At 42.7% G+C, this 26944-nt stretch overlaps 1 protein-coding gene across 10 annotated transcripts in view; it reads right to left on the bottom strand.

Annotated features, from left to right (window-relative positions):
• satb2 (SATB homeobox 2) overlaps positions 1-26944 on the bottom strand; it is a 242449-nt gene that overhangs the window by 26754 nt on the left and 188751 nt on the right. For 9 of the 10 annotated variants that reach the window (XM_073046915.1, XM_073046910.1, XM_073046909.1 and 6 more), the window contains one exon: positions 11618-16931. The exons of the other annotated variant lie outside the window; for it this stretch is intronic. In XM_073046915.1, coding sequence (XP_072903016.1) covers positions 16470-16931 — 462 coding nt within the window. In that variant the 3' untranslated portion in view covers positions 11618-16469. Of the gene's footprint in view, positions 1-11617; positions 16932-26944 lie in introns of those variants that run through there. 10 annotated transcript variants of the gene reach the window in all.

Raw genomic sequence — 26944 nt, 5'->3', positions numbered from 1 at the left:
TTATTTAAAGATACAGTGCAGAACAGGCCCTTCTGGCCCATCGAGCCAAACCGCCTAGCAACCCACCTATTTATCCCTTGCCTAATCACAAGACTATTTACAAAGACCAACTGACCTACTACCCTGTACACCTTTGGAATGTCGGAGGAAACCAGAGCACCTGGAGCACATGGGGAGGACATTTGTCACCTGTCTCAGAGACTGTGGTAGAAAGATGAGTTGGCCAGGAAAGATGAACCCTTCCCCAAAACGGTTCATGTTTGCTCATAACAGAATACCGAGGGAACACAAAGATGTCCAACAGATTCCACCGCCTACACTAGAAATACTTTTAACTGAAGCTGGGTTTGCACATTAGAAACATAGAAAACACAATACAGGCCCTTTGGCCCACAATGCTGTGCCGAACATGTACTTACTTTAGAAATTATCTAGGGTTACCCATAATCTCCATCTACCATGGAACGTTATTGAACATGAGTTTCCAATCCTTTTCTGGTAGGTTAACTCGCCTTTCTACAGCTTGAGGCAGGTGAGTCCTTTGGCACCCATTCCTTATCAGAGGGCCTGAGCTCTGTGGTCATCCACTCTCCTAATGTAAACACCTTATCTGAACAAGCACTTCAATATTGCAACATAAGAGGCATTGTCAGGGAATTGTCCTTCAAATCTGAAATGCTGTTATTTGGGAATCATACCATGAACCAAACCAATTTCATAAGCAAAAGTCTTCTAACACATTCTTCAAAATTATATTGAGTGAGCATCAAGGCAATCAAATTGTATAAGGTTCAGGGAAAAGAAAAGGGAGTTAAGACCGGCATTTTGATTAGCCATAAACAAACTACTGGAGGAACTCAGTGGGTCAGACAGCATCCATGGTGGGAGATGGACAGTTGATGTCGTGGGTCAAAATGCTTCACCTGGACTGGAAGATGGAGGGGAGGTAGCCAGTCGGAAAGTGTGCAGGCAAAGGGTGGAGCATTAGCTAGCAAGTAACAGGTGGATTCAGGTGAGGAGGGATGGTAGGCAGTTGGAGGAGAGAAGTTTGGAAATAACGGAGGCTGGGAGATGATGGATAGAAGGATATTGGAGGGAGACTGACAATTTGCTTGTATTGTGCCACAACAACCTCTCACTCAACATCAGCAAAACCAAGGAGCTGATTATTGACTACAGGAGAAAGCAACTGGAGGTCCATGATCCAGTCCTCATTAGGGGAACGGAGATGCAGAGGGTCAATAACTTTAAATTCCTTAGTGTTACTATATCAGAGTATCTGATTTAGGACCAGCACGTAAGTGCCATTACAAAGAAAGCACAACAGTGCCTCTCCTTTCTTAGAAGTTTGCTCAGATTCAGCATGTCCTTTAAAACTTCGTAAAACTTCGATAGATGCAGGTGGAGAGTATCTTGACTGGTTGCATCACAGCCTGGTATGGAAACACCAACGCCCAAGAACAGACAAGCTTAAAAAAAGTGGTGGATACAGCCCAGTCCATCACAGGAAAACCTCTCCCCACCACCGAGCACATCTACAAGGAGTGCTGCCACAAGAAAGCAGTATCCATTGTCACAAACCCCCGCCATCCAGACCATGCTCTCTTTTCGTTGCTGCAATTGGGAAGGAGGTACAGAAGCCTTAGTTTCCACACCATCGGGTTCAAGAATAATTATTACCATTCAGCCTTCAGGGTCCTGAGCCAGCATGGATTATTTCACTCACCTCAACAATGATCTGATTCCACAACCTATGGCTCACTTTCAAGGACTCTGCAACCCAAGTTCTCAAAGCTATTTATTTATTTATTTATTTATTTATTTATTTATTATTTGTTGGTTTTTCCCCATTTGCACATTAGCTGCTCGTCAGTCTTTGTGTTTAGTTTCTCATTCATTCTATTGTACTTCTTTGTTCTGCTGTGAATTTATGCAAGAGGATGAAAGTCAGGGTAATATATGGTGACGTTTATGCACTTTGAGAATAAATTTACTTTTGAACTTTGAATGGAGGGAACAAAGGGCTGCGGATTGCATATGCAAGCAAATAAGGGAGGTGGAGTGGCGGATAGGACAGTGGGAAGAGTGCATGGGTGATGGGCAGATGGAGTAAGTGGAGGAGAGGAAGAAAGGGCAAAGAAACAGGGTGATGGCGGGCTGGTGTGGCTGTAGAAGGGACTGGATAGGGAGGCAGTAGATTGCCTGAAATTGCAAAATTGCAGATTAGCTATGATCTTATGATTGGTAGAATGAGGTCGGAGATGGCATTTCACTCAGTCCTACTCCTATTCTCATGTTATTTTGATGTCAATATTTCCAATATTATGACAACAATGGAAGTTCAAGAAGTACATCATTAGCTCTAAGGTGCACTGAGGCATCCAAATGTCCATTGGGAAAGACATGGAAGTTGTGTAACATTATACAGAGAGTATGGAGCTGTGAACAGCAAACTGACCTTTACCAGCCTTGATCAAGTTAGAACATCAAGACTCAGTTACTGAAGCTCAGATTACAGTCTCATAACTTCATTTCCTGTTCAAAATTTTAATGTTTCAAAGTAAATTAATTATCAAAGTAAGTATATGTCACCATATACTACCCTGAAATTCATTTTCTTGCAGGTTTTACAGGAAAATAAAGAATTACAATAAAATTTATGAAAAACTATAAGTAGCAAAGACTGTCAAGCAACCAATGTGCAAAAGAAGAAAAATCATGCAAATAGTATAAAAAGGTAAATAAATAATACTGATTTGTAGAGTCCTTGAAAGTGCGCCTTTAGGTAGATATTCAGTTCAGCGTTAGGTCTCAGTCATCGTCAGACAATTCTCTGCAGGATGGAGCATCTAGAGTGTTGGCTGCAGATTGGAACTGACTCTGCAACACTGCACTGCGTTGCTGCATTCCCTGTCCTCGCTTGTGATGCACTTTCAGAGTGTCATACTCACTGGATCTGGTTAACTCCAAGCTCCCACCAAAGAAATGTAATCTGTTAACTGATGCTGTGCCTGCTACCCCTCTTCCAACACATCACCTGCAAAACAGGGTTACAGCAGCAATATGACAATCAAAATTCAAATACCATGCATCGTTCCACACAAAAGCAGGAAATGCAACACCTGTCTTCTCATCTCTTCCTTTCACTGCTGTCCAGGAACCAAATAGTCCCTCCTGGTGAAGTAGACACTGATTTAGACTTCTTCTAATGTAGTGGACTTTGAGGGGTAACATTTTTTACACATTTTACACAAGGGTGGTATGTTGTGGACTGAGTTACCTGAAAAAGTAGTTGAGGCAGATAAAATAACCACATTTAAAAGTCAGTTGGACAGGTATAAGGTTTAGAAGATTATGGGTCAAATGCCGACAAATGGCTGCTTGGTTAGCATGAAACAATTGGGCCGAAGGGCCTTTTCCATATTGCCGAACTCTATGATTCAAAAACTGCATTCGGTGCTCACAATGTGGCCTCTCCTCAGCGGAGAAACAAATCACAGCAGCTGTCTTCAGTCCACATAAGTGACCATAAGCTTCTTGTTGCCTGCCACATTAACTTATCATCCCAATCCAATGCTGATCTACCTGTAACAAGAGAAAATCTGCAGATGCTGGAGTTCTGATGAAGGGTTTCAGCCTGAAATGTTGACTGTTTACTCTTTTCCATAGATGCTGCCTGGCCCGCTGAGTTCCTCCAGCATTTTGTATGTGTTACTTATCCATCTGTCTACGACTTCCTCAGTTTGTGAGGCCCAGTGCAAGCCTTCATCTTCACATCTGATCATGCTGCAGCCTGCAGGATTCAATATCAAATCTTCCAACTTAGATAACTCACCCTGTAACATATATGCCAGTCTATTCAGAAAACCACCAACAATGTCTTTCTCCAGAAGCCAGTTAGCCTAATCCGCCTTGCTTCCAGTTCCTTTTAGGGTATTCATTTTTCCAGCAACATTTAAAAGATTTTATAATCCCTGCTTCAACAATGATTTGTAGCAGAGAATTCGAAATCAAAACCACAGCTTTATAAAGGCTTTCTTTTCTACAAGCTTGTTTTTAATTCCTTTTGCAATTAAATATTAAATTTGAACTCTTGCTGTCATCAGATTGACTAAAACAAGCAGCCCATCATTTACTCTAAACCTTAAAAGCCTTATACAGCTCTCCTTAATCTTTGGAGCTGCTTTGAAAAAACAACCTTTAACTCCTTAGGTCTCTCTTCGTGACTGGGACCTCCCATTCACACAATATCCCAAATCAATCTTTTTCATTTCTTTTATGTCCTTTCTGTAACATGGTTTGGAAATCTATGTACAATCCCTCAAATGCATGAGCGCTATTTACATAGGAATTATACGACTCTAAGAAGTTTGTCCAAACAGCTACTTGAACTTATTGCTATAATTAATAAAAATCAAGGCAATATTATTTTCTGACCACGTAACATAACTAAGTACAGTACTATATCCATTCCACTGTGAAATGATCACTATAAATAACAATAGGAACTCAAGTTTGAATTATTGGAGATCTGATACAGGCAAGTGTATTTCAGCTAATCCAGTTCATTAAACGTTTGCCATCAGTTAATCCTTCCGATGTCACCCAGACAGCAGATCATTGGAACAGCCTCTCACTGTTGCTATGCTGATAATCAATGAGTTTTCAAATCCATCTGAAGTTTCGTAAAGTACTCACTTTGATTAGATTAAGGTTAACATGGAATAATGGAAATATTCCTTCTCTATGAATTATATTGGTGCCTCAATGCTTCCCATTGTTAATGCTTAGCTTCTTAACAGTGGCATATGGTTCAATTTTCACACTTCCAGCTGTTACAATTCGGAATACAAGGACCACCTTTTCGAGTTAGGAACAGAAGAAGAGAATTAGGCCATTCAGCCACTCAGCATTGTTCTGCCTCTCAATGATATCATGGTTTCACCTTAACTTCATTAGTTCAGTAACCCTTGACGTGCTGTCTACACTTAAAGTGCTCATCTCAGTTTCTGGGGGCATGAAATCCCAAGATTCCTTTGCCTTTCTTAATGTGAAGAAGTACTTCTGAAGGGTCTGCTCTAATTTTAAGATGAAAACAATTTTGTTTGTAATTCAAACAGGATCTCACTATCACAAACACAAGAATGTCTGCAGATGCTGGAAAACCAAAGAAGTGTGTGTGCATGTGCGCGCACACACACACACACACACACACACACACACACACACACACACACACACACACACACGCGCGCACACACACACTCACACACTCACTCACAGGCACACACACACACACACACACACACTCACAGGCACACACACACACACACACACCAACTCGCACACACGCGCACACACACACACCAACTCGCACACACACACACACACACACACCAACTCACACACACGCACACACGCGCACACACACACTCACTCACTCACAGGCACACACACACACACACTCACTCACACACACACACACACCAACTCGCACACACGCGCGCACACACACGCACACACACACCAACTCGCACACACACACACACACACCAACTCGCACACACGCGCACACACACACACACTCACTCACTCACTCACACAGACACACACACCAACTCGCACACACGCGCACACACACACACTCACTCACTCACACACACACACACCAACTCGCACACACGCGCACACACACACACACTCACTCACACACACACACACACACACACACACACACACACACACACACACACACACACACACACACACACACACACACACACACCTCGACAGGGCTGGCAGCTGACATTTCAGTGCCAGACTCTTCTTCAAGACTGAGAAGGAAGGGGTAAGATGCCAGAATAAAAAGGTGGGAGTGGGGGGAAAGAGGCTAGCTGGAAGGTAATAATCGAAGCTGGGTGGGTGAGAAAGCTCAAGGGCAGGAGAAGAAACAATCTGATAGGAGAGGAGAGTGGATGATAGGAGAAAGGGAAAGAGGCGAGGACCTGGAGGGAGTAATAGAAAGGTGAGAATAAGTAAAAGGTCAGAGAGAGGAATAGAAGAAGGTGGGATCCTAATATCATGGGTCGAGGGGAATAGATCTCTCTATCCATGTTATTAATACCTTTAGTCACCTTCAACATCTCAGAGAGATGACCCATTAATTCTCATATTTCCATTAGATATAGGAGTCATCTGGCGCTTTGACTCTCTGAGGTCTCTCAAAGTATTCCCATCCTCCCTCTTACTTCACTGTAACCCACTCTCTTTCACATAACTATCAACCCCCAATTCTCCTCCCACGTACTTAAGTTAAGGATAACTTACAGCATATATCTAACCTACCAACCAGTGTGTCTTGGGATGTGGGATGAAATCAGAAAACTCAGGGGAAACCCACACAGTCACAGGAGAATGTGCAAACTCCACGGGCGATGCAGTGAATGGAGCCACTGTATGTGTATATATATTGAGGTTGATTAAGCACTTGTGTTTGTTTCAATAGTTCATTATAAGTTATATGCATGAAAACATGAATTGCATATGTCATCAGGCTACCACGTTATATGTCTGCGCTTTGCTTAAAAGTAAACCTGAAGTTAGACCTGCATCCTTGGTCCTCCCTTGTCTTCCTTTGAATTAGTTTAAGGTTTTGAAGTTACAAAACATAACAGCCGCAGCCGTGGAGCACCAGAGACTGGCAGTTAATCCAAACTTCAGGGGCTGGCAAAAGTCAAAGTAAAATTATTATCAAAGTACATATATGTCACCATATGCTGTCCTGAGAGTTGTTTTCTTTGCAGTCGTTTGCAGGAAAATAAATATAATAGAATTTGTGAAAACTATACATAACAAAGACTGACAAAGAACCAATGCACAAAAAAGGCAAATTGTGAAAATAACAAAAGAAGAGTAATCCAGCAACCAGTGCATGATGGAGTGCAGGAATAAACCAGAACACTCTGTGGAAACACACACAGGCATTGAACTGCATGGCAGCCCTGTGGCTTTGCTCCAGTGCTCTGTTATATGTTATATGCCTTTGGATATAAGTTAATATGTTAATATGCCAAAGGATATAAGTTAATTTGGTGCTGTAAGTTTGTAGGTAGTGTGTAGTAGGTGCTAGAATCTGGGGGGCAGTTGATCAGAATGTGGGAGATTTATTTTAAAATGGGATTAATGTAGCATACACAAAATGATGGAGAAACTCAGCAGGTCAGGCAGCATTCAATGAAATGAACCAACAGTTGATGTTTTGGGCTAAGAATCTTCATACAATTTGTGTATCGTCGTAATAGGTCGACAGCAGATACATTCTCACCAGCTCTCCACCTAGCTTTGGATCACCTGGATGATTGTAATACCTATGTCAGGTTGCTATTTATTGACTACAGGTCAGCATTCAACACAATATAACCTCAGTTCTAATCAACAAGCTCCAAACTTGAGCCTCTGTACTTCCTTCTGCAACTGAATTGTTCACTTCCTCGGTCTGAATGGATCATAAATTACCTCTCCTCCATGTTGATAGTCAACACTGGAGCACCTCATGGATGTGTGCTCAGCCCACTGCTCGGCCCTCTCTGCACAAACAATTGTGTGGCTCGGCACAGCTCAAACACCATCTGTAAATTTGCCAGTGTCACAACTATTGACGGCAGGATTTCAGATGGTGATAGAAGGCGTTCAGGAGCAAGATAGATCAGCTGGTTGAGTCATGTTGCAGCAACAACCTTGCACTCAATGCCAGTCAAACCAAGGGATTGATTGTGGACTTCAGGAAGGGGTAGTTGAATGAGTACACACCAGTTCTCATCAAGGGATCAGGAGTGGAAAGGGTGAGTAGTTTCAAGCTCATGGGTGTTAACATCTCTAAGCATCTATCCTGGGCCCAGCTTATCGATGCAATTACAAAGAAGACATGACAGTGACTATATTTCATTAGGAGTTTGAGGAGAACTGGTACGTCACCAAAGACACTTGCTACAGATTTCTACAAAATTTCTACAGATGTACCGTGGAGAGCATTAGAACTGGTTGCATTACCATCTGGTGTAGAGGGGTCACTGCACAGGATCAGAAAAAGCTGCAGAAAGTGGTAAACTCAGTCAGCTCAATCATGGGCACGAGCCTCCACGGCATCCAGAACATCTTCTCAAAAAGGTGGCATCTATCATTAAAGTCCCCCGTCACCCAGGACATAGTCTCTTCTCATTGCTGCCATCGAGGAGGTACAGGAGCCTAAAGACACACACTTAATGTTCCAGCAACTTCTTCTCCTCTGCCATCAGATTTCTGAATGGACGATAAACCCATGAACACTTCCTCCCTATTCTTTCCCTCTGTCTTTGCACTACTTACTGATTTTTATTTTCTATATATACTTCTTATAGTAATTTATTTTTTGTTATTATATATTGCAATGTACTGCAGCCGCAAAACAGAAAGTTTCACAGCATACCCCAGTGATATTAAAGTAATATAGTCGAAATGCAGGATGAACTCAGTAGGCCAGGCAGCATCTATGGAAGAGAGGAAAGAGTTGGCTTGCAGGTACAGCAGGTTATTAAGAAGGGAAATGGAATGTTGGCCTTCACTGCTAGAGGGATTGAATTCAAGAGCAGGGAGGACATGCTGCAACTATACAGGGTACTAGTGAGGCTGCACCTGGAGTACTGTCTGCAGTTCTGGTCTCCACACTTGAGGAAGGATGTATTGGCTTTGGAGGCAGTGCAGTTCACCAGGTTGATTCCAGAGATGAAATGGTTAACCTATGAGGAGAGATTGAGTCACCTGGGACTATTCTCTCTAGAGTTCAGAAGAATGGGATGGGATCTTATAGAAACATACAAAATTTTGAAAGGGATAGATAAGATAGAAGTAGGAAAGTTGTTTCCATTGGTAGGTGAGACTAGAACTAGGGGACTTTGCCTCAAGTTTCAGGGGAGCAGAGTTAGGATGGAAATGAGGAGAAACTGTTTTTCCCAGAGTGGTGAATCTGTGGAATTCTCTGCCCAGGAAAGCAGCTGAGGCTTCTTCATTGAGTATATTTAAGATACAGTTAGATAGATTTTTACATAGTAGGGGAATTAAGAGTTATGGGGAAAAGACCGGTAGATGGAGCTGAGTTTATGGACAGATCAGCCATGATCTTATTGAATGGCGGAGCAGGCTCGATGGGCTGGATGGCCAACTCCTGCTCCTGTTTCTTATGTTCTTACGAAACAGTCAATGTTTGGAGCAGAAAACCTTCATCAGGTCTCAGTGATACTAAACCTGATTCTGATTCTGACTATTGATGGATGTGCCAACAAAAGTAGTCCTTGAACTCAGAATCAGAATCAGGTTTATTATCACTGGCATGTGACGTGAAATTTGTTAACTTAGCAGCAGCAGTTCAATGCAATACTTAATCTAGCAGAGAAAAATAATAATAATAATAAATAAAATGTTATAATTAATAATAAATTAAAAAGTAAAGCAATTGTGTACATATATTGAATAGATTTTTTTTAATGTGCGAAAACAAAAATACTGCATATTAAAAAAAAGTGAGGTAGTGTCCAAAGATTCAATGTCCATTTAGGAATCAGATGGCAGAGGGGAAGAAGCTGTTCCTGAATCACTGAGTGTTTGCCTTCAGGCTTCTGTATCTCCTACCTGATGGTAACAGTAAGAAAAGGGCATGCCCTGGGTGCTGGATGTCCTTAATAATGGACGCTGACTTTCTGAGACACCGCTCCCCGAAGATGTCCTGGGTACTTTGTAGGCTAATACCCAAGATGGAGCTGACTAGATTAATGACACGAACCTTATGACAGTATTTGGAAGTTCCCTCCATCTAGGGAGCGAGCATCTGTTTGGAACTGGGGTGGTGGGGGAGAGGTGGCAGGATGGAAACGATGGAGAATATGCGACAAGTACAGTTATTCAGATTGTTGCAAAGCTGAAACATTAGATCTTATGCAATGTTTTTATGTTAATTTCAAGCAAAGAATCTACTGTGCGGCTTTCATTTACATCACAGATTGAAAATGCCAAAGCATTTTCCAGTTGATTCTTTTTTATTGATACCTTAGTTTACCATTTAATGTGTTTTATTGTTTTCTTAATAAAAGAGAATTCCTCCATTACTCTTATAACTTTATTGTAATAGTCCCAAAAATTCTTCATTTTGCAATGCTGACCTCACTGGCTATCTCTGTCAATTTGCCTCTAAGTCCAGTTCAGCCAGAACCCATGTATTAAGTTCTACCCAGTTCTGCCCGGAGAGTACTCTCATCTTTGTTGACCTCCAATCAATTTGTCTGTGCCAGTGTATTTACTTTGGAATCCCCCAAGATGATTGCAGATTCCTCTACGAGCTTTGCTCAGCTCCACTCACTGCAGCCTCCATGACCCAAACACACTCTCTATCCAACCAAATACCAACTTTCGGCAATTTCCCAGTCCTTCCAGTCCACTCAGTAACACAAAACCTTGTGACTCTTACTCCAGAATCTGCTTACCAAATCCCCTAACTTTTAGCATCACTTCCCAGCACGAAAAATTTAATTAAAGCATACCTCTTTAACTGGGGATTAGGACTCTTGTGCTATGTTTAGTAACTGAGCTCTTTTGGGTGCATCAACATCAAAGTTTTCTGGTTGCTGTCAATGCTGGAAATGATTCCGATGATTGCATTGTATACCATTTCAATTCACAAACCTGTGCATCTCTGCACTATTCCCAACTCACTTTTCTAAAATTACACTTTTTGCACAAACCTCCTATGGAATATTTTTTAAATAACACGCACACATATTTTCTCAGTACTTTAGATGTTACTTTAAATGTCACAGATTATAGTTTGTGGAAAAGTCCAATTACAGTAAATTTAATAAAAGCTTCTTGTTACCACAAGGTTCAGTTCAGAAAGAGCTAATTCTTTTTGTAACTTATAATAGAAACCAGATACTCTTCAAATACTGATGCATCAGGACTAGACTGGAAGAATTCATGTATAGTGGTTGTAGGAGACTTGCTAGTGCCATATTAATATATAACGTTAAACTTTAAAAGTGTCCCCAAGGGAATTCATGGCAATCTGCTATTTGTGCCACATATGGTGAAAATTGATAGTTATCATGGTCACTATTTGTGTTGGCTTAACAATGTTCTTTTTTGAAAAAAGAATGGAGCATTTTCACTCTAATTGGGGGAAATAATTCCTAATTTTAGGCTCTTTAAAAGCTATAGAAAACTTTAACTGGTGAGTAAGGACTTTATACAATGTCTGTCTCACTCCTCTCTGAAGCGTCTGCTTCTTATGCGGCATTCAGCCAGACAGTGCCACACAAGAACCATCATCAAGAACCATAATATTTATGTGATGTTGCTTGAATGTAAAAGCTAGTGATACAATAATGTCTTTTATTACATATATCAACCGTGGACATATGGGCTCCAAAAGTTTCCTGACATGGGGTAATTTGTGGGTTTTTTTAATTATTAGCAGAAAATATTTACTAAGGAACTTGAAGGGGAGAACTAGCATACATTTAATGGGGGGGATTATTTTGTTAAATGCTGCTTATAGGGAATATAGTATAAAGAGACAAGTATTGAGCATTACTTGACAAATTTAGATGTATTTATTGGATGCCTTTTATTTCAACAACAAAGGATCTAATGGGTTAACAATGCACATAACTTAAAAATAATTATCACTTTGTGATAATGCAGATAAGAAGTTGATTCACATGAAAAAGAACATTTACAATATGTTAATTTTATATTCACATTGTCAATAATGCAAAAACACAATTATTCTTCATTTCACCAAAGGCAGAAATTTGTGCTTTCTGACGAGGCACTATGAAAGAAAGTTTGTTTTCAAATAGATAATATATGACAGGTGATGAATAAATAGACATACGTATATGCATTGTACTTTTAAAATCTGGCAAGACTATAGGCTAAAATGCCCACAGATTCACTTAAAATCACTGCATTTCTTGCAGTACAACAAAACTGAATAGGCAAGACTTAGCATCAACAATTTCCAGTACATATTTTGGTTAAAATATTACAAAACAAAGTGTCCTTATTAATGGAACAGTTTGTACAAAGTTAGCAGATGTAATTGGGTTTGGGAACTCTCATGTCACAATAAACTACACATAAAAAGAGAAATGCTAATTATTAGTCTATTTACCACAGCGGCAGTTCTTCTGTGATCATGTCTGTTAAAGATAAAGATCTGTATGAGAGCAGCTTCTTCTACTGTGCTAGCCTATATCCATTAACATCTGTTCATCCCTGAATAAATTCACTGCTGCTTAAGATCAAGTCTCCTGTTGGCAATCCTGAGATAAATTAGCTTGGGTTCCACTCCATGTCAAAGTAGGTGATCGTTTTGTCTTCCCATTTGAAATTTATTATTTCTAGCAGTTCGTTTAATAAAAGTCACATCATATCTGAAGTTCTGTTGAAATTAAATATACCTGAAGATAAAAAACAGGAACGTTGTTAACACTTCCAACATGTTGAAAATGTTGGGGAGAAATGTAGATCTGGTAGCATAGCTAAAGACAGAGGCAGAGGATCAAAGACCTGAATTCTGATGCAAGGCCATTAATCTGTTTCTCCCTCAAAGTGGCTGCCTGGCTTGCTGGCTATCTCCAGGGCTTTCTGTTTCGATTTTAGATTTCCAGCACCTTCAGGTTTTGGTTTTGCTTTATAGCAGGAGAGACTGCTGTTGCTTTCTTTAGAGGTGTTGCATAGTATCAGCGGTTACCAGCATTCAAGGGCACGGCATTCACTACATCTCTTTCCTGCTGGCAGTAGGCAGTGGATTGGGTTAGGGAATGTTAATAAGGAAAGATGAATGCATAAATGTTCCTCTTTGCACATATTTTAATTTTTTTTTGTTTAATAAACTGTCAATTTAAACAAAAGTACTGCAGACTGTGACCTCATTAAGCTTTTTGTTTGGATGGTCTGGTATGGCGTACATTCATATATACGGCACCCAGTGCTCACACTCAAGTTTGTCACACAAGTCAATGACAGAGGTTATATGAGAGGGCAGTAGGTGGTTCCTGCTGCAGGCTCGTGGCAAAATCAGTTTTGCTTCCATCCAGAGCTGACAGTCCAGCTCACACCTACATCTAGCCTCAAACAACTGAGCTGATATTCAGCAGCAGGAAGGTTGCTCATCAGTTCTATCTAAGTCATCTTCAAATCCTTGCAAATGTATTGCTGGCTGATCTTTCACCCGATTATTTTACAAGTGTTTGGTCCTCTTAAGAGTTCTTGAAAGTAATTGAAGTCCACAGGGAGCAGTTTGGCAGGCTCTGGCGGGCTGGCTTTAGGCCACAACATAAATCAGTAGCTCCCAGGGTCAAAACATTGCCTTCTTCATGATGATTCATGATGGGGAGAATGTACACAGAGCATACAGTGCAGAGTTAGCAAGCTGCTAAAGAAGGGAGACAGAATGGGTGCCGAAGAGGAGACCATACCTCCCCATTGTATCCTCGGACTAAATCTGCTACGCGGACCATGCAGAAAAATCCCATTCTCATTGGAACCTGCCACTTGTTCAGGCCATAACCCCAATTGCAGTGCATGTCTGCGGGTACTTTCCCAGAAGCCACCCAGGTCAACAGGACCACTAACAGACTTGCGTTGCATTCCTTTCAGGCCAGAGTTGGAGACATTCGCAACACCTCTCAGTCTGATGTCAACTGCTGTGGAAGGAGTCCGTTGCTGCTCTCAGTGCGTAGCGAGAGAGCAAGGGAGAGGTGGTGAAGGTTGGTGGGAGGAAGGTGTCAGGACTTTTCCTATCCAGGAATCACAAAGCAGAGAACATGGCCTTGAGGTACACTGACATAGATGTACTGTACATCTGTCTGCTCTGAAGTGCACCACATCCAGGAGGGATAACCTTTCCCCAGTGTCCGGTAGCAGGCAATGCAGCTAATGTTTGGTATCCTCTTTCCAAGTGATAGCGCCTGCCTGACCCAAGCCAAACCCAGGGCTTTCTGCTAAAGGCTTTGAAGCCCGGCCCACATGCATGTGGGCAGCGAGTACACAAGCGAGCTACACTGCCACAGGAATGTTGCTAAAAACTGACCCTTTCCACACTGTGGCAACCCTTGCATCGCCTGCAGAGCCCTGTGATACTCGCAGCCGAGTGTCTCAGTCCGTGCAGGCTGTGCAGTCTTGCTGTGCTGCAGCCGCAGGCTTCGCCAGCAGCAATGTAGCAATTGGGAGAAGGAGCGGGAGGAACCAATGCAGACGGGGACAACTCCATTGAACCGCGTCTCCGGATAATGCGATGACTAGTTACCATTCATCAACCGTCCCACATCTTTCCTTCTGTAACTGGCCGCATTTCGATACAATGCACAAATAAACACACTAAACCTACCGAATAGATTTATACATGCAGGGAAGCTATATAGCACCTCCTGAGCACATGCTTTGCATCTCATGCTTTTGCCCGACAGGGTGCTACCCATGCACGGCTCCCCTCGCGAGCGTAGCGGGGATGGCGAAGAGCGGCTTGACCCCGACCACTTCAGGGTGTCAGCAACGTGGCTGCTGGTTGCACCTTCAGGTCACGTGCAGGCCGGCAGCTGGGCTTCCCTTTGCTCTGCCCTGGCTGCAGGACACACTCTGTGTAACAGAACCAAGGCAGATCCTACCTCAAAGTTAACCTCCAGGTTAACCCCACTGTGCTGGTGGCTGTGGATACGACAGTAAGTGATGTTCTCCCTTTGCTATCACTCTCTTCCTTGTCTTATACCAACGACTGGCAGTTCTTGGCTATGTAAAGTGAGGGGGGCATGGTTATGTCATTGTGCTTGTCTATCCGAAGAGATTGTGGAGTGGGACACCTGAAGGAGAATACTGGCGACATCAGACCTGTCCCTGACCATAGTCTGGGTAACAGCTGTTCTAAATGCAGGTTCTTCCACTTGGTAGATGTCCTGTCCTGCAATGCACACTGTGTTATGTGTTTTGGATGGTGTTCCCTATACAGAGAATGGCTGATGGAGCATGCAAGTTGGGCACTGTGGTGTGAGGCACACAGTGGGAGGATGAGAGGAACCTTTAAATGTGGTGTTGCTGATTGACGTCAGGCAAGTGGATGGTGTGATGAATTGAGCAATATCTGCCCCCAATGGTACTGCCGACAGGAAAAAAAATGTGAAGAAGCGTTTTCTGCCTTTGACCACACAGGGAAGTGGGTAAAAAAAAGGGTGTGCATGTGTGAGAGAAACAGAGAGACGGACAGACAGACTGACCTGACAGAGACAAGGACAAAGCAGGGGAAGACAAATCTCTCGACTGAATGAATTAAGAATTTGAATCTTGGAATCACTTAATCAATTCTGCACCAATCCAAAAGCATGGCTTTAAGGTAACAGAGGGCAATTATGATGAACATGTTGGCTAGGAAATGAACTAAACATTCTTAATGTCCTACTGCTTTTTTAACTTTGGAAATAATTCATTCACAACCATGTGCCAAGCATATAGACCACAATATGGAGGTTTTACATATTAGTCTATATGCATTAAAACATCTCTCCAAAACCAGCAAGTCTCAAACTAATTATTGTGCAATTGATTATTATTATCTAATCAATGCCCTATTTATTATTGTTTTTCTTTTTCCTGATTAACTAATGTGGTTACTTCAATCCTATTTGCACATATCTCCATTCTGATTCGAACTGCAGTGTCCCTGGGCATTACTGAAATCCACACATCCCTCTTTTGACAAAATATAATACTTGGTGCAAATGATACAGCTACCAGATTCACACAGCACCGAACAACAAATCTGTAAAATTAACCATGTTCCAAAGATATATTTTGTGTTTGCTGATTTTGTTTTCTCTTTTGGCAGTGGTGTTTTCCTCTTCTTGAGAAAAGTTCAAACCCCAAATATTTTATGGTCATGTGACAGGCAGCCAAGTTAAAAAAAATCAGAACAAACTGAGAAAATAAATAGGAATTACAAAAGCTTAAAGTCACCACACCCCCTTTGCAGACAGCTTTGCTTGAGCCAAAACAATTCATCATAAAGTGATTCTGAGGACAAATCTAGGTAAATCTTCATTTTACATTTCAATGAAAATCAGAGAACTTTTGTATGGAGAGATTTGTCCTAGGCAAGTTCTGAGAAAGTGTTCTTTTCCAATTTGACCCCAGTGTTCCTTTATTTAAGTCTTAGTGCAGGATTAAGTTAGTGAACAAACTTTGGAGTTAGTTTAATCTTTCCCAGTCTGTAAGACTCAAAACGTCTGTGGAAAAAAAATTATTTCTGAAATTCCTCACCAAGGCAACATTAGATTACACCTGCATATTGAATACTGTCGTACATCAAATGCACTTAATGCATAACACAAAGCTGCACATTGAACTGTCAACAAGCTTTTATGCAGGTATGCATTTGTGGGTGTTTCACATTATTTCTGGTCGAGCTCTGGAGGTTTGGCTTTGGTTTTGCTGAGGTTTTCCTCTCCCGCCTCCATGGAGTACATCTCAGAACCTTCCTCACTGTCGTTCTCCTCAGGCTCTGTGAGCAACTCTTCATCCTTATATTCTGCAACATCTATTGTGGTTCCCAAGTGCTCTTTTAATTTACCATGATGCTTAACATGGTATCGCTGGTTCTGAAAAAATTTGATAATGGTGTGCTTGGGCAAATCCAGCTGGGCAGAAAGGGTCTGGATAGCCTCTTGGTCAGGGTACAGGCCCACGTCATGGATGAAGCTCTGAAGGATGCCCAACGCCTCCACGGAGATCTTAGTACGTGACCTGGGTTTTTTGGCACAGTTATCCTCAGCAGCAGCTTGTGGCTGAGTGCCTTTCTCCTCTCGAGGGGGTGAACTCTCCTTCGCAGACTGGGATTGCTGTCTGTGCAGTGCCTAAATTATTGAAGAAACACAAAATTACTTTCTGACCCAGTTCGTGTTGTTTATTCTTTTATCATAGGCACTTCATCAGGGCAAAGAGATTTTTGCTTCTCTGCCTTTGATTTGGACTTTCTTCATTTTAATTGTAATGCAGTTGGCTAGGTGTCATTTACACAAATGGTCCTGTAATCATTCAGTACTTCAATACAGTAATACTATTATGTGAACTAGATCAGCTGGGAAAAAAGGTGGTCAAGTATTACGGACTGGTCCACCTTTGGATTCGATATTTAATCCCGTTTGCACAGACTGATGGCATGGCAGTGAAACTTATCCTTGGGTCTTAGCTAAATTTAATTTCCTTTCAGAAGCTGCAATTATCCCAGTGGAGCTCCCTAACCTAATCCCCTCCCCCATCTCCATGCTGCTTTAAGAACAGCTCCATATGCCTTGGCCCACAGAACGGAATGTTCCCATCACAAGTTTAGGATTGTTTGATCCGTTTGTAATTTTGTGACTGATTTTTTTGTGTGTGTGCTGTGGCTTCTCCCTTCCCGGACCTGCGACTCCTCACCTGTTCTCACGCTGAAGTACAAATGATACATCCCCTTTCCAACTAGAGTTTTGATTTTACATTTCATTTCAATGATCGGTGATTGAGCTCCACTGCTGTGAGTGATACCTAAAGATGGCATGAGCTATGATTATCTGAATCAGTAATATATAATTAGAAGGAAGCCCTTTGCTTTTCTTGCCTTCAGTATATATTCACTCAGATTTTACACGTTCCTCCTTAGCTGTGTCTTTCATTTTATTCCCTGAATCTGACCTGAAATCTCCAGCAGTTTACAAAATATAGCATAGCTTTGGGACTTGATTCCTAGGAATACAGGCTGCAGAGCCACGCAAGAGAACTTGCCCTCGGACTGCAGGAAGGAGGTGTTAATCACATGCTGGGGGAGCTCAGCAGGCCAGGCAGCATCTATGGAAAAGAGTACAGTCAACATTTCAGGCCGAGGTCCTTTGACTGTACTCTTCTCCATAGATGCTGCCTGGCCTGCTGAGATTCCCCGGAATTTTATGTGTGCTGATTGGATTTCCAGCATCTGCAGATTGTCTCTCGGAAGCTGGTGTTAATCAGTGTAGTGGGACTATATTTCCACCAATCAAAGCATCTGACCTATGGCCTGATGTGGGTCAAAGTCATCACACTGGATACTCCCAGATATGGTCCTGACAGTGAGATACAGTGGACAACTTAGTGGTAACAGATGAGCCCAACCTTATTGTCACCAAGTATGCCAGGGTGTTCACTTCCAGATAGAGTAATAGATCACCAATATGCACATCTTCAGTGCTTTATAAAAACTCAGGGCTCTTCTGAGAAAATATTAGGACAGGCAACTGTAAGTTTGGTCAAACCATGAGCGAAGTGAAATTTGAAAAGGTGGAATGGCTTAAGCCAAAGTGAGTGCAGAGAGAGTGGAATGGAGAACATATGACTAGTGAGTGTTTGATGGTTAGTGTTAACTTATTTGAGTCTGTTTTGTTCTTCATGGTTCCAGGACTCTTGGAAACACCCAAACCCTGGAGGGTGGTTAGGATGGCGAAGATGACAGACAGAATAGAACACAAACATAGGTCAGTTTTAGGTTCATGGCATGAGGATAATTCCAGTATTTTGAACACTCTCTCTTCTGAGACCAGACATCTCAGTGTGGAAATCAGTTTCAAAGTGAGTCAAAGACAAACTGCCTCCCCACCAACAGTGTTCCACCACGTCACAACTGAGGACGTGGAAGAAAAATCTTTCTATCAGAATTACTTTCAAATTTTGTTGAGTTTTCCTCAACAAACACTGCTTTTGTAAAGCAACCAATTTAATCCTGCCTTTGCTAATTGTACAGCTGTATGAATTTTGTTCATAGTTTAGAAGCGACATTGTCTCTATGCACCAAGAGAAAGGGCAGAGGGTTTGGAAATTGACAAATAATTCTCCTCATGGAGGGCTAGAAAGGTTGGAAAATCACCATCCTGGTTTGTCTCTCACAATGTTGAGATGGATCTAGGACTTGGCAAATTATCCGATCACTAACTAAAACTGCATTAGATAGATAATACTTGAGGAGAGTGGGGTAAATAGCTGATGCAAAGCACTTTGAAATAACTGATACCAGATTATAGAGACAACTTCCAGGCTGTCCCTGGGTAATGAATGGGCTCTGTTTGTACAAAAGTCCATAAGCCAATTTTGTCCATAAGTTGGAAAATACACAAAAAGCACTAGAAATGGTAAATATACCTAGAAGTAACATAATAAATGGCATCAAAAACACATAAGATTGATAAAAAGGAACAATTACCACAAGCAGAGAGAGGAATGTCAACTGTTTATTCCGTCCCTAGATGCTGCCTGATTTGCTGTGTTCCTCCAGCACTCCGTGTGTGTTGCCCAAGATTTACAGCCTCTGCAGAACTTCACATGTTTACAGCTAGTCTGTTGCTTGTAGGAACAAACATATGTATGGATATATGTTGGACTTTTAAATTTAATAATCTGAAGGGAGCTTGATCATACATAGGGTTCTATGTACATTAGACGGGCGTTTTAACCACAGGCGGCCTTTACAGTAATTTTTCCACAACTACAACATCATTGCATTTACATACCATCTGAACAAAACATCCCAGAGGCTTCACACAGGGGTGCTATTGCATAAAATTGCCACTGAAGCATAACAGATGACATTAAGATTGGCGACTGAAGTTTAGTATACGATATAGGTTTTAATGAGCATGTCAAAGTGCTTTGCTGTCTCTGAGAGATTTCTGGGGGGCAGCGAACACTGGCATCAAAGCGAGAAGGCTGTGGAGGGTGCTGGAAGCCGATGTTTGACTCCATTTGCCAATTAAAACTTCATTATCGTGTGGGGAAAGGGGTACTTGGGGGCTGATGTTCTTGTTGCATTTCATACGGGGGGGGGGGGTTGATGATCATTGTGCCATTCTTTTTTTGTCTTTGTTTCATGGCTATCTGGAGAAGGAGAATCTCTGAGTTGGATCCTTTGATAATAAATGAGCCCTTGAATCCTTTTTGAGGAAGCAACAGATAGGGAGATGGAGAGGTTGGAGACTTACTTCAGAGTTTAGTTTTCTATAGTTAAAAGCTTGTGGAGTGATTTAAATTAATAATGCTGAGGGGGGGGGAGCTCAAAGAGCTGGAAGGATGGTCAAACTGAAAGAGGTAACAAGACATAAGACCATAAAACACAGGAGGAGAATTAGGCCATCTGGTCCATCGAGTCTGTTCTGCTATTCAATAATAGCTGATCCTTTCTTTATCTCAGTTCCCAGCCTTCTCCCCATAACCTTTGATGCCATTTCCAATCAAGAACCTATCAATCTCTGCCTTAAATATACCCAACGATCTGGCCTCCACAGCTGCATGTGGCAACAAATTCACCACCCTTTGGCTAAAGAAATTTCTCCACATCTCTGTTTTGGAAGGGCATCCCTCTATCCTAAAGCAGTGCCCTCTTGTCCTAGACTCTCCCACCATGGGAAACATCCTTTCCACATCTACCTTGTCTAGGCCTTTCAACATTCAAAAGATTTCAATGAGATCCTCCTTCATCCTTCTGAATTCCAGCTAGTATAGACCCAGTGCCATCAAACATTTCTCGTATGATAACCCTTACATTTCTGAAATCATCCTTGTGAACCTCCTCTGGACCCTCTCCAATTCCAGCACATCTTTTCGAAGATGAGGGGCCCAAAACTGTTCACAATACTCAAGGTGAGGCCTCAGCAGTGCCTTATAAAGCCTTGACATCATATCCTTGCTTTTATATTCTAGACCTCTTGAAATGAATGGTAACATGGCATTTGCCTTCCTCACTACCGACCCGACCTGCAAGTTAACCTTTAGGGTGTTCTGCAAAAGGGCTCCCAAATCCCTTTGTATCTCAGATTGTTGGATTTTCTCCCCATTTTGAAAATAGTCTGCTCATGTATTTCTACTACCAACTATATGACCATGCATTTTCCAACATTGCATTTCATTTGCCACTTTCTTGCCCATTCTCCTAATCTGTCTAAGTCCTTTTGCATCTTATCTGTTTCCTCAACACTACCTGCCCCTCCACCAATCTTCGTATCATCTGCAAACTTGGTAACAAAGCCATCTATTCCATTACCAAAATCATTTATTTACAGCATAAAAAGAAGCGGTCCCAACACCAACCACTGCCGAACACCACTAGTCACTGGCTGCAACCAGAAAAGAATCTTTTTATTCCCACTCGCTGCCTCCTACCAATCAGCCAATTCTCTAACCATGTGAGTAACTTTCCCATAATACCATTGTAAAGGTAAGCAGCCTCATGTGTGGCACCTTGCCAAAGACCTCCAGAAAGTCCAAATATACAACATCTACTGCATTTATCTATCCTACTTGTAATCTCCTGAAAGAATTCCAACAAGTTCGTCAGGCAGGAATTTCCCTGAAGGAAAGCATGTTGACCTTGTACTATCTTGTCTTGTGTCACCAAGTACTCCATCACCTCATCCTTAACAATTGACTCCAACATCTTCCCAACTACTGAGATCAGGCTAACTGGTCTAAAATTTCCTTTCTGCTGCCATCCTCCTTTCTTAAAGAGTGGAGTGACATTTGCAATTTTCCAGTCCTCTGGCACCATGCCAGAGTCCAGTGATTTTTGAAAGATCATTTCCAATGCCACCACAATCTCTACTGCTACCTCTTTCAGAACCCCAAGATGCAGTTCCTCTGGTCTGGGTGACTTATGTACCTTTAGGTCTTTCAACTTTTTGAGCACCTTCTCTCTTGTAACAGTAATTGCACCCACTTCTCTTCCTTCACACACTACAACATCAGCCATGCTGCTAGTGTCATCCACAGTGAAGAATGACACAAAATACTCAGTTCATCAGCCATTTCCTTGTCCCCTATTATTATTTCTCTTGCCTCACTTTCTAGCGGTCCTATATCCATTCGCATTTCTCTTTTATTTTTAACATACTTGAAAAAACTTTTTACTATTCACTCTGATATTATTTGCTAGCTTGCTTTCATATTTCATCTTTTCCCTTCTAATGATTCTTTTAGTTGTTCTCTGCAGGTTTTTAAAAACTTCACAATCTTCTATCTTTGCTATATTTGCTTTGTTGTATTCCCTTTCTTTTGCTTTTACAATAGCTTTGACTTCCCTTGACAGCCACGGTTGTACTATCTTACAATTTGAGTATTTGTTCATTTTTGGAATACACATGTCCTGAACCTTCCTCATTTTCCCCAGAAACGCACACCATTGCTGCCCTGCTGACATCCCTGCCTACGGCTCCTTCCAATTTACTTTGACCAACTCCTCTCTCATACCACTGTAATTTCCTTTACTCCACTGAAATACTGCTACATCAGACTTTATGTTCTCCCTATCAAATTTCAAGCTGAACACAATCATATTGTCATCACTGGTTCCCAAGGGTTCTTTTACCTTAAGCTCCTAATCGCCTCTGGTTCATTACATAACACCCAATTCAATATAGCTGATCCCCTAATAGGCTCAACGACAAACTGCTCTAAAAAGCTATCTCTTGGCATTCTACAAACTCACTCTCTTGAGATCCATTACCAACGTGATTTTCCCAATCGACCTGTATGTTAAAATCTCCCATGACTACCGTAACATTGGCCTTTTGACTCGCCTTTTCTATTTTCAGTTGTAACCTGTGGTCTACCTCCCAGCCACTGTTGGGAAGCCTATATATAACTGCCATCAACGCCCTTTTACCCTTGCAGTTTTTTAACTGAACCCACAAGGATTCAACATCTTCTGATCCTATGTCACATCTTTCTACTGATTTGGTGCCATTCTTTACCAGCAGAGCCACACCACCCCCTCTGCCTGCCTTCCTATCCCTCCGATATAATGTGTAACCTTGGACATTCAGCTGCCAACTACAACCATCCTTCAGCCATGATTCACTGATGGCCACAGCATCATACCTGACAGTCTGTAATAGTGCAACAAGATCATCCACCTTATTTCTTATAACTCCGGGCATTTAGATACAACATCTTGAGTACTGAATTTGCTATCCTTTCTGATTCTGCATCCCTAATGATACGCTACTCAGCTTGTAGGCTGCAACTAAGTCCCATCACCTGCCTGCCCTTCCTGACAATCTGACTGCACGCTATCTTTACTTTTTATCATCCATCGTGTCCTGAGTCCCTTCACTCTGGTTCCAACTCCCCTGCCAAGTTAGTTTAAACCCTCCCAACATGAATACCCATTCCACTCAGTGCTTGTCCAACAGTCCATCGCAGCTTTGGTCTGACAACAATCACCATAAGTAGCCATTAAAGGAACAGCCAGATTCTACATAGAGGTCAGTTATTACAAAAACATCCTAAACTTGGAACTCAACTCTGGAACTGACTTCATGCTTGTTGTGAAAGACTTGTTAATAAAAGTTGTTTAACTGCATGGTGAGTATTGCTGGGCTTCCCTGCAGGTTCATCATATTTAAATGAACATTGCCAGTTGTTGGTATTTCTTACTGCTGCGTGGCGAGATGTTATGGTTGTCACAAGTAACTCAGCAGCTGGTCTCTGAAGCCACCCCTTGAAGAGGGAAGAAAAAGTATAAGCAACACTTTTCTGGTTTCTGGGGAATGTTGATACTGAATGAGTGAATCCTGCAATGACAGGAGTGGGAGGAGGTACGTCTGAGCAACTTGACTGGCTGGTTAAGAACAGTCTCTCATGTTTATTGTACATAAATGGCATGAAATACCCCCACCCCTTGCCCCAGAGGCACAACCAGGCAGTACTGGCAGGAAGTGTTCAGGTCAATTCATGAGTGCAGTCATCAAATCCCCATCCTTTGGGAAAGTTTGCAGGATATCTGTGCTCATTCTGCTTGCTCTTGTAGATCAAATTAAAGTGGTGTGATGTCTTCTCTCTGTGATTTGAGTGATTACAGCAGACAGCACCGATCTACGGGGTGTAGTAGGGATGGTGTGAGGGAGCTAAGGGCAACAAGGAATGATCAGCTGCAACAAGGACCCAACTTCACTGGAGCATCATCAAACAAAAAACTGATAATGGGGCAAGTCAGAAATTTTATTTTCATTCACTTCCAGGATCTGGACATCGCAGACAAGACAAATTTATCGTCCTAGAGGAATCAGTCAATATTTCGGGCCAGCACACGTCATCAGTTCAGATGAAGGATCTTGGTCCGGAATGTCAACTGTTCACTCTTTTCCGTAGATGCTGCCTGACCTGTTGAGTTCCTTCAGCAGTTTGTGTGTGTTGCTTCGATTTCCAGCATCTGCAGATTTTCTCTTGTTTGAAATTTATTATCATTCCTTTATTGCCCCTGAGAAGAAGGTGGTGAAGCACCGCTTGAACCACTGGTGGATTTTCTCTTGTAGTGTGTTGGGGCAGTGGGGGGGAGGGGAGGCTGGCGATTTTAGTGGCAAAGGCACAGGGAAGAGTTCCAGGATTTAGATTTAATACCAATGAAAGACGTGATGTTTTTCCAAATTAGGATGGTGTGTGATGTGGAGGAGCTGCTGTTCCCAAGCCCTTGGTGACTGAGGTTAGGGGTTTGGGAGGTGCTGTCAGAATAGCCACGGTGCACCGTGTGCCAGCAGCGGTGGGAACTTATGTTTAAAGTGATAGATGGTTCCGGGGTGGAGGCTATTTTCCCCACATTTCCTCTTGGGGTCCAACCAAAGGTGCACTTTTGAAAATGTGTTTTGTATGATTGTAAGACTATACTGTACTCCGAGATCAACCGCTACAGTAGGTCTACCACATCACTCGTGTGTTCGTTGTTTGGAGCTGCTGCCCGGGGTGTCAAAGGAGCCAGCAGATGAGTCGGAAAAGGAGAAGCTGACGCTCTGCTGAGAGAAGGAGTAGCTGGTGGTCATCCAGGAGAAGGAGAAGCTGGAGGTCGGCCAGGAGAAGGACCATCTGGTGGTCGGCCAGGAGAAGGACTATCTGGGGGTCGGCCAGGAGAAGGAGAAGCTGGTGGTCGGCCAGGAGAAGGAGAAGCTGGAGGTCGGCCAGGAGAAGGACCATCTGGCGGTCGGCCAGGAGAAGGACTATCTGGGGGTCGTCCAGGAGAAGGACTATCTGGGGGTCGTCCAGGAGAAGGACTATCTGGGGCTCGTCCAGGAGAAGGACTATCTGGCGGTCGGCCAGGAGAAGGAGAAGCTGGTGGTCGGCCAGGAGAAGGAGAAGCTGGAGGTCAGCCAGGAGAAGGACTATCTGGCGGTCGTCCAGGAGAAGGACTATCTGGGGGTCGTCCAGGAGAAGGACTATCTGGGGGTCGTCCAGGAGGACTATCTGGGGGTCGGCCAGGAGAAGGACTATCTGGCGGTCGGCCAGGAGAAGGAGAAGCCAGTAAGCGCGTTGGAGAAGGAGAGGCCAGCAGCCGGCTGGGAAAAGGAGAAGCCGGCTGTCAAGCTGGAGAAGATTCGGAGGAGCAGACTGCGCTGCTGCCTGCTACTCAAAGACATCGTTGTTGGTGCACCAAAGCAGTGTTCAGTGTAACCATGAGTGACTGTCTTGGACCTTTCTCACGCAATCACAAGACCCTGTTGAACACTGATAATGTGAGATGCCGCAGGCCTGTTTCCTTGTTTGGTGGTGAGACAGGTGACGAGGCAGTAGCGTGGCCTCGGTTGTAGTGAGCTCTAGGCCTCAAGTGGGCTTGCCTGATGCTGCAGTCCAGGTGAGACAATGCTGAAGGGGGTGTAGCGTGGAGTCTGTGCTCATTTTGCAGCCGGCCTCTCCCATCGGTGCTTTTCTCCAGTGTTCAACTGGGAGAAAGACAGGCTGGATCGCCAGGAACTGTACCATCAAGTTGCTCAGGTTCTTGTGTAACAATATGTGTTTCTCTCTCTCTTGCTATTTTGAACGTATATTATGCACCTGGTCCCCAGAGGAATGCTGTCTTTTTCGACTATATCCATGTATGGTCTGAATGATAATTAAATTTTGATTTGATTTGATTATGTCAATTTTTTGTGGGGCTGTTAGTGCTGCAATCATCCCGACAAGTAGAAAGTAATCCATTACAGTTCTGATTTGTAGGTGGTAAATGATAGAATGGCTTAGGAGTGTCAGGAAGTGAGTCATTGGCTGCATTACCTTGCCTCTGAATTGTTCTTATAGCCACAGGATTTATGTGGTTGGTGTAGATAAATGACTGCCGCCACCCCCCCCCCCCCCGAAAGGCACTGATGGCGAGGGGCTCTGTGATCAAAATGGCATTGAATGTAGAGGGTAGATTATTAGATGCTCTCTGTTTGCCTTGGCCATTGCCTAACAAATCTGTCACACTAATATTACTTTTCATTTATCAGGCCATTCCTGAATCTTCTCTAGGCCTTGCTGTATGCATGTATGGGCTTCTTCGTGACAGAAAATTTGCATATGGAAGTTGGGTGTCCATGGCTGTGCCTTGAACACCCCCCAGAGCAACCTCTGCTGTGATCTCCTGAGACAGAGATGGTCAATCTCCAATAATCAGAACCACTTCCTTTTGCCCAAGGTTTGACTCTAATGACTGCAGTGTGATGCCCATCGACTTCAAATAATGGCACTTTGATGCCACATTGGTCAAATGCTGCCTTGGTGTCAAGAACACCCATTCTAACCTCACCTTCAGAGTCCTTATGGTTGCAAATACTTCCACCAATTTTTTAAAACGCACACATTTTGAGGCCTTGTAATTGATCAGGATGGGAACGTTCTTGGAACCTCTTTCACCTGTAAGCTGTTTAGTTGCCCACCACCATTCAGGACTAGATGTGGCAGGTCTGAACTGATCCGCTAGTTGTGAGACCATTTATCTCCATATATTCATGCTGCTTTTGTTTTTTAGCATGCAATCTAACCTATACTGCAGCTTCACTAGGCTAGCACATCATCATTGGCATGTTCCTCATCCTGCTCTCAATATGACCGTCTACACTCTTCTCTA

The sequence above is a fragment of the Hemitrygon akajei genome, chromosome 5 (assembly GCF_048418815.1).
Source record: "Hemitrygon akajei chromosome 5, sHemAka1.3, whole genome shotgun sequence".
In the NCBI taxonomy this organism is placed as follows: Eukaryota; Metazoa; Chordata; class Chondrichthyes; order Myliobatiformes; family Dasyatidae; genus Hemitrygon; species Hemitrygon akajei.
Note: the sequence above shows the minus strand (reverse complement) of the source record. Positions and strands in the feature narration are given on the sequence as shown.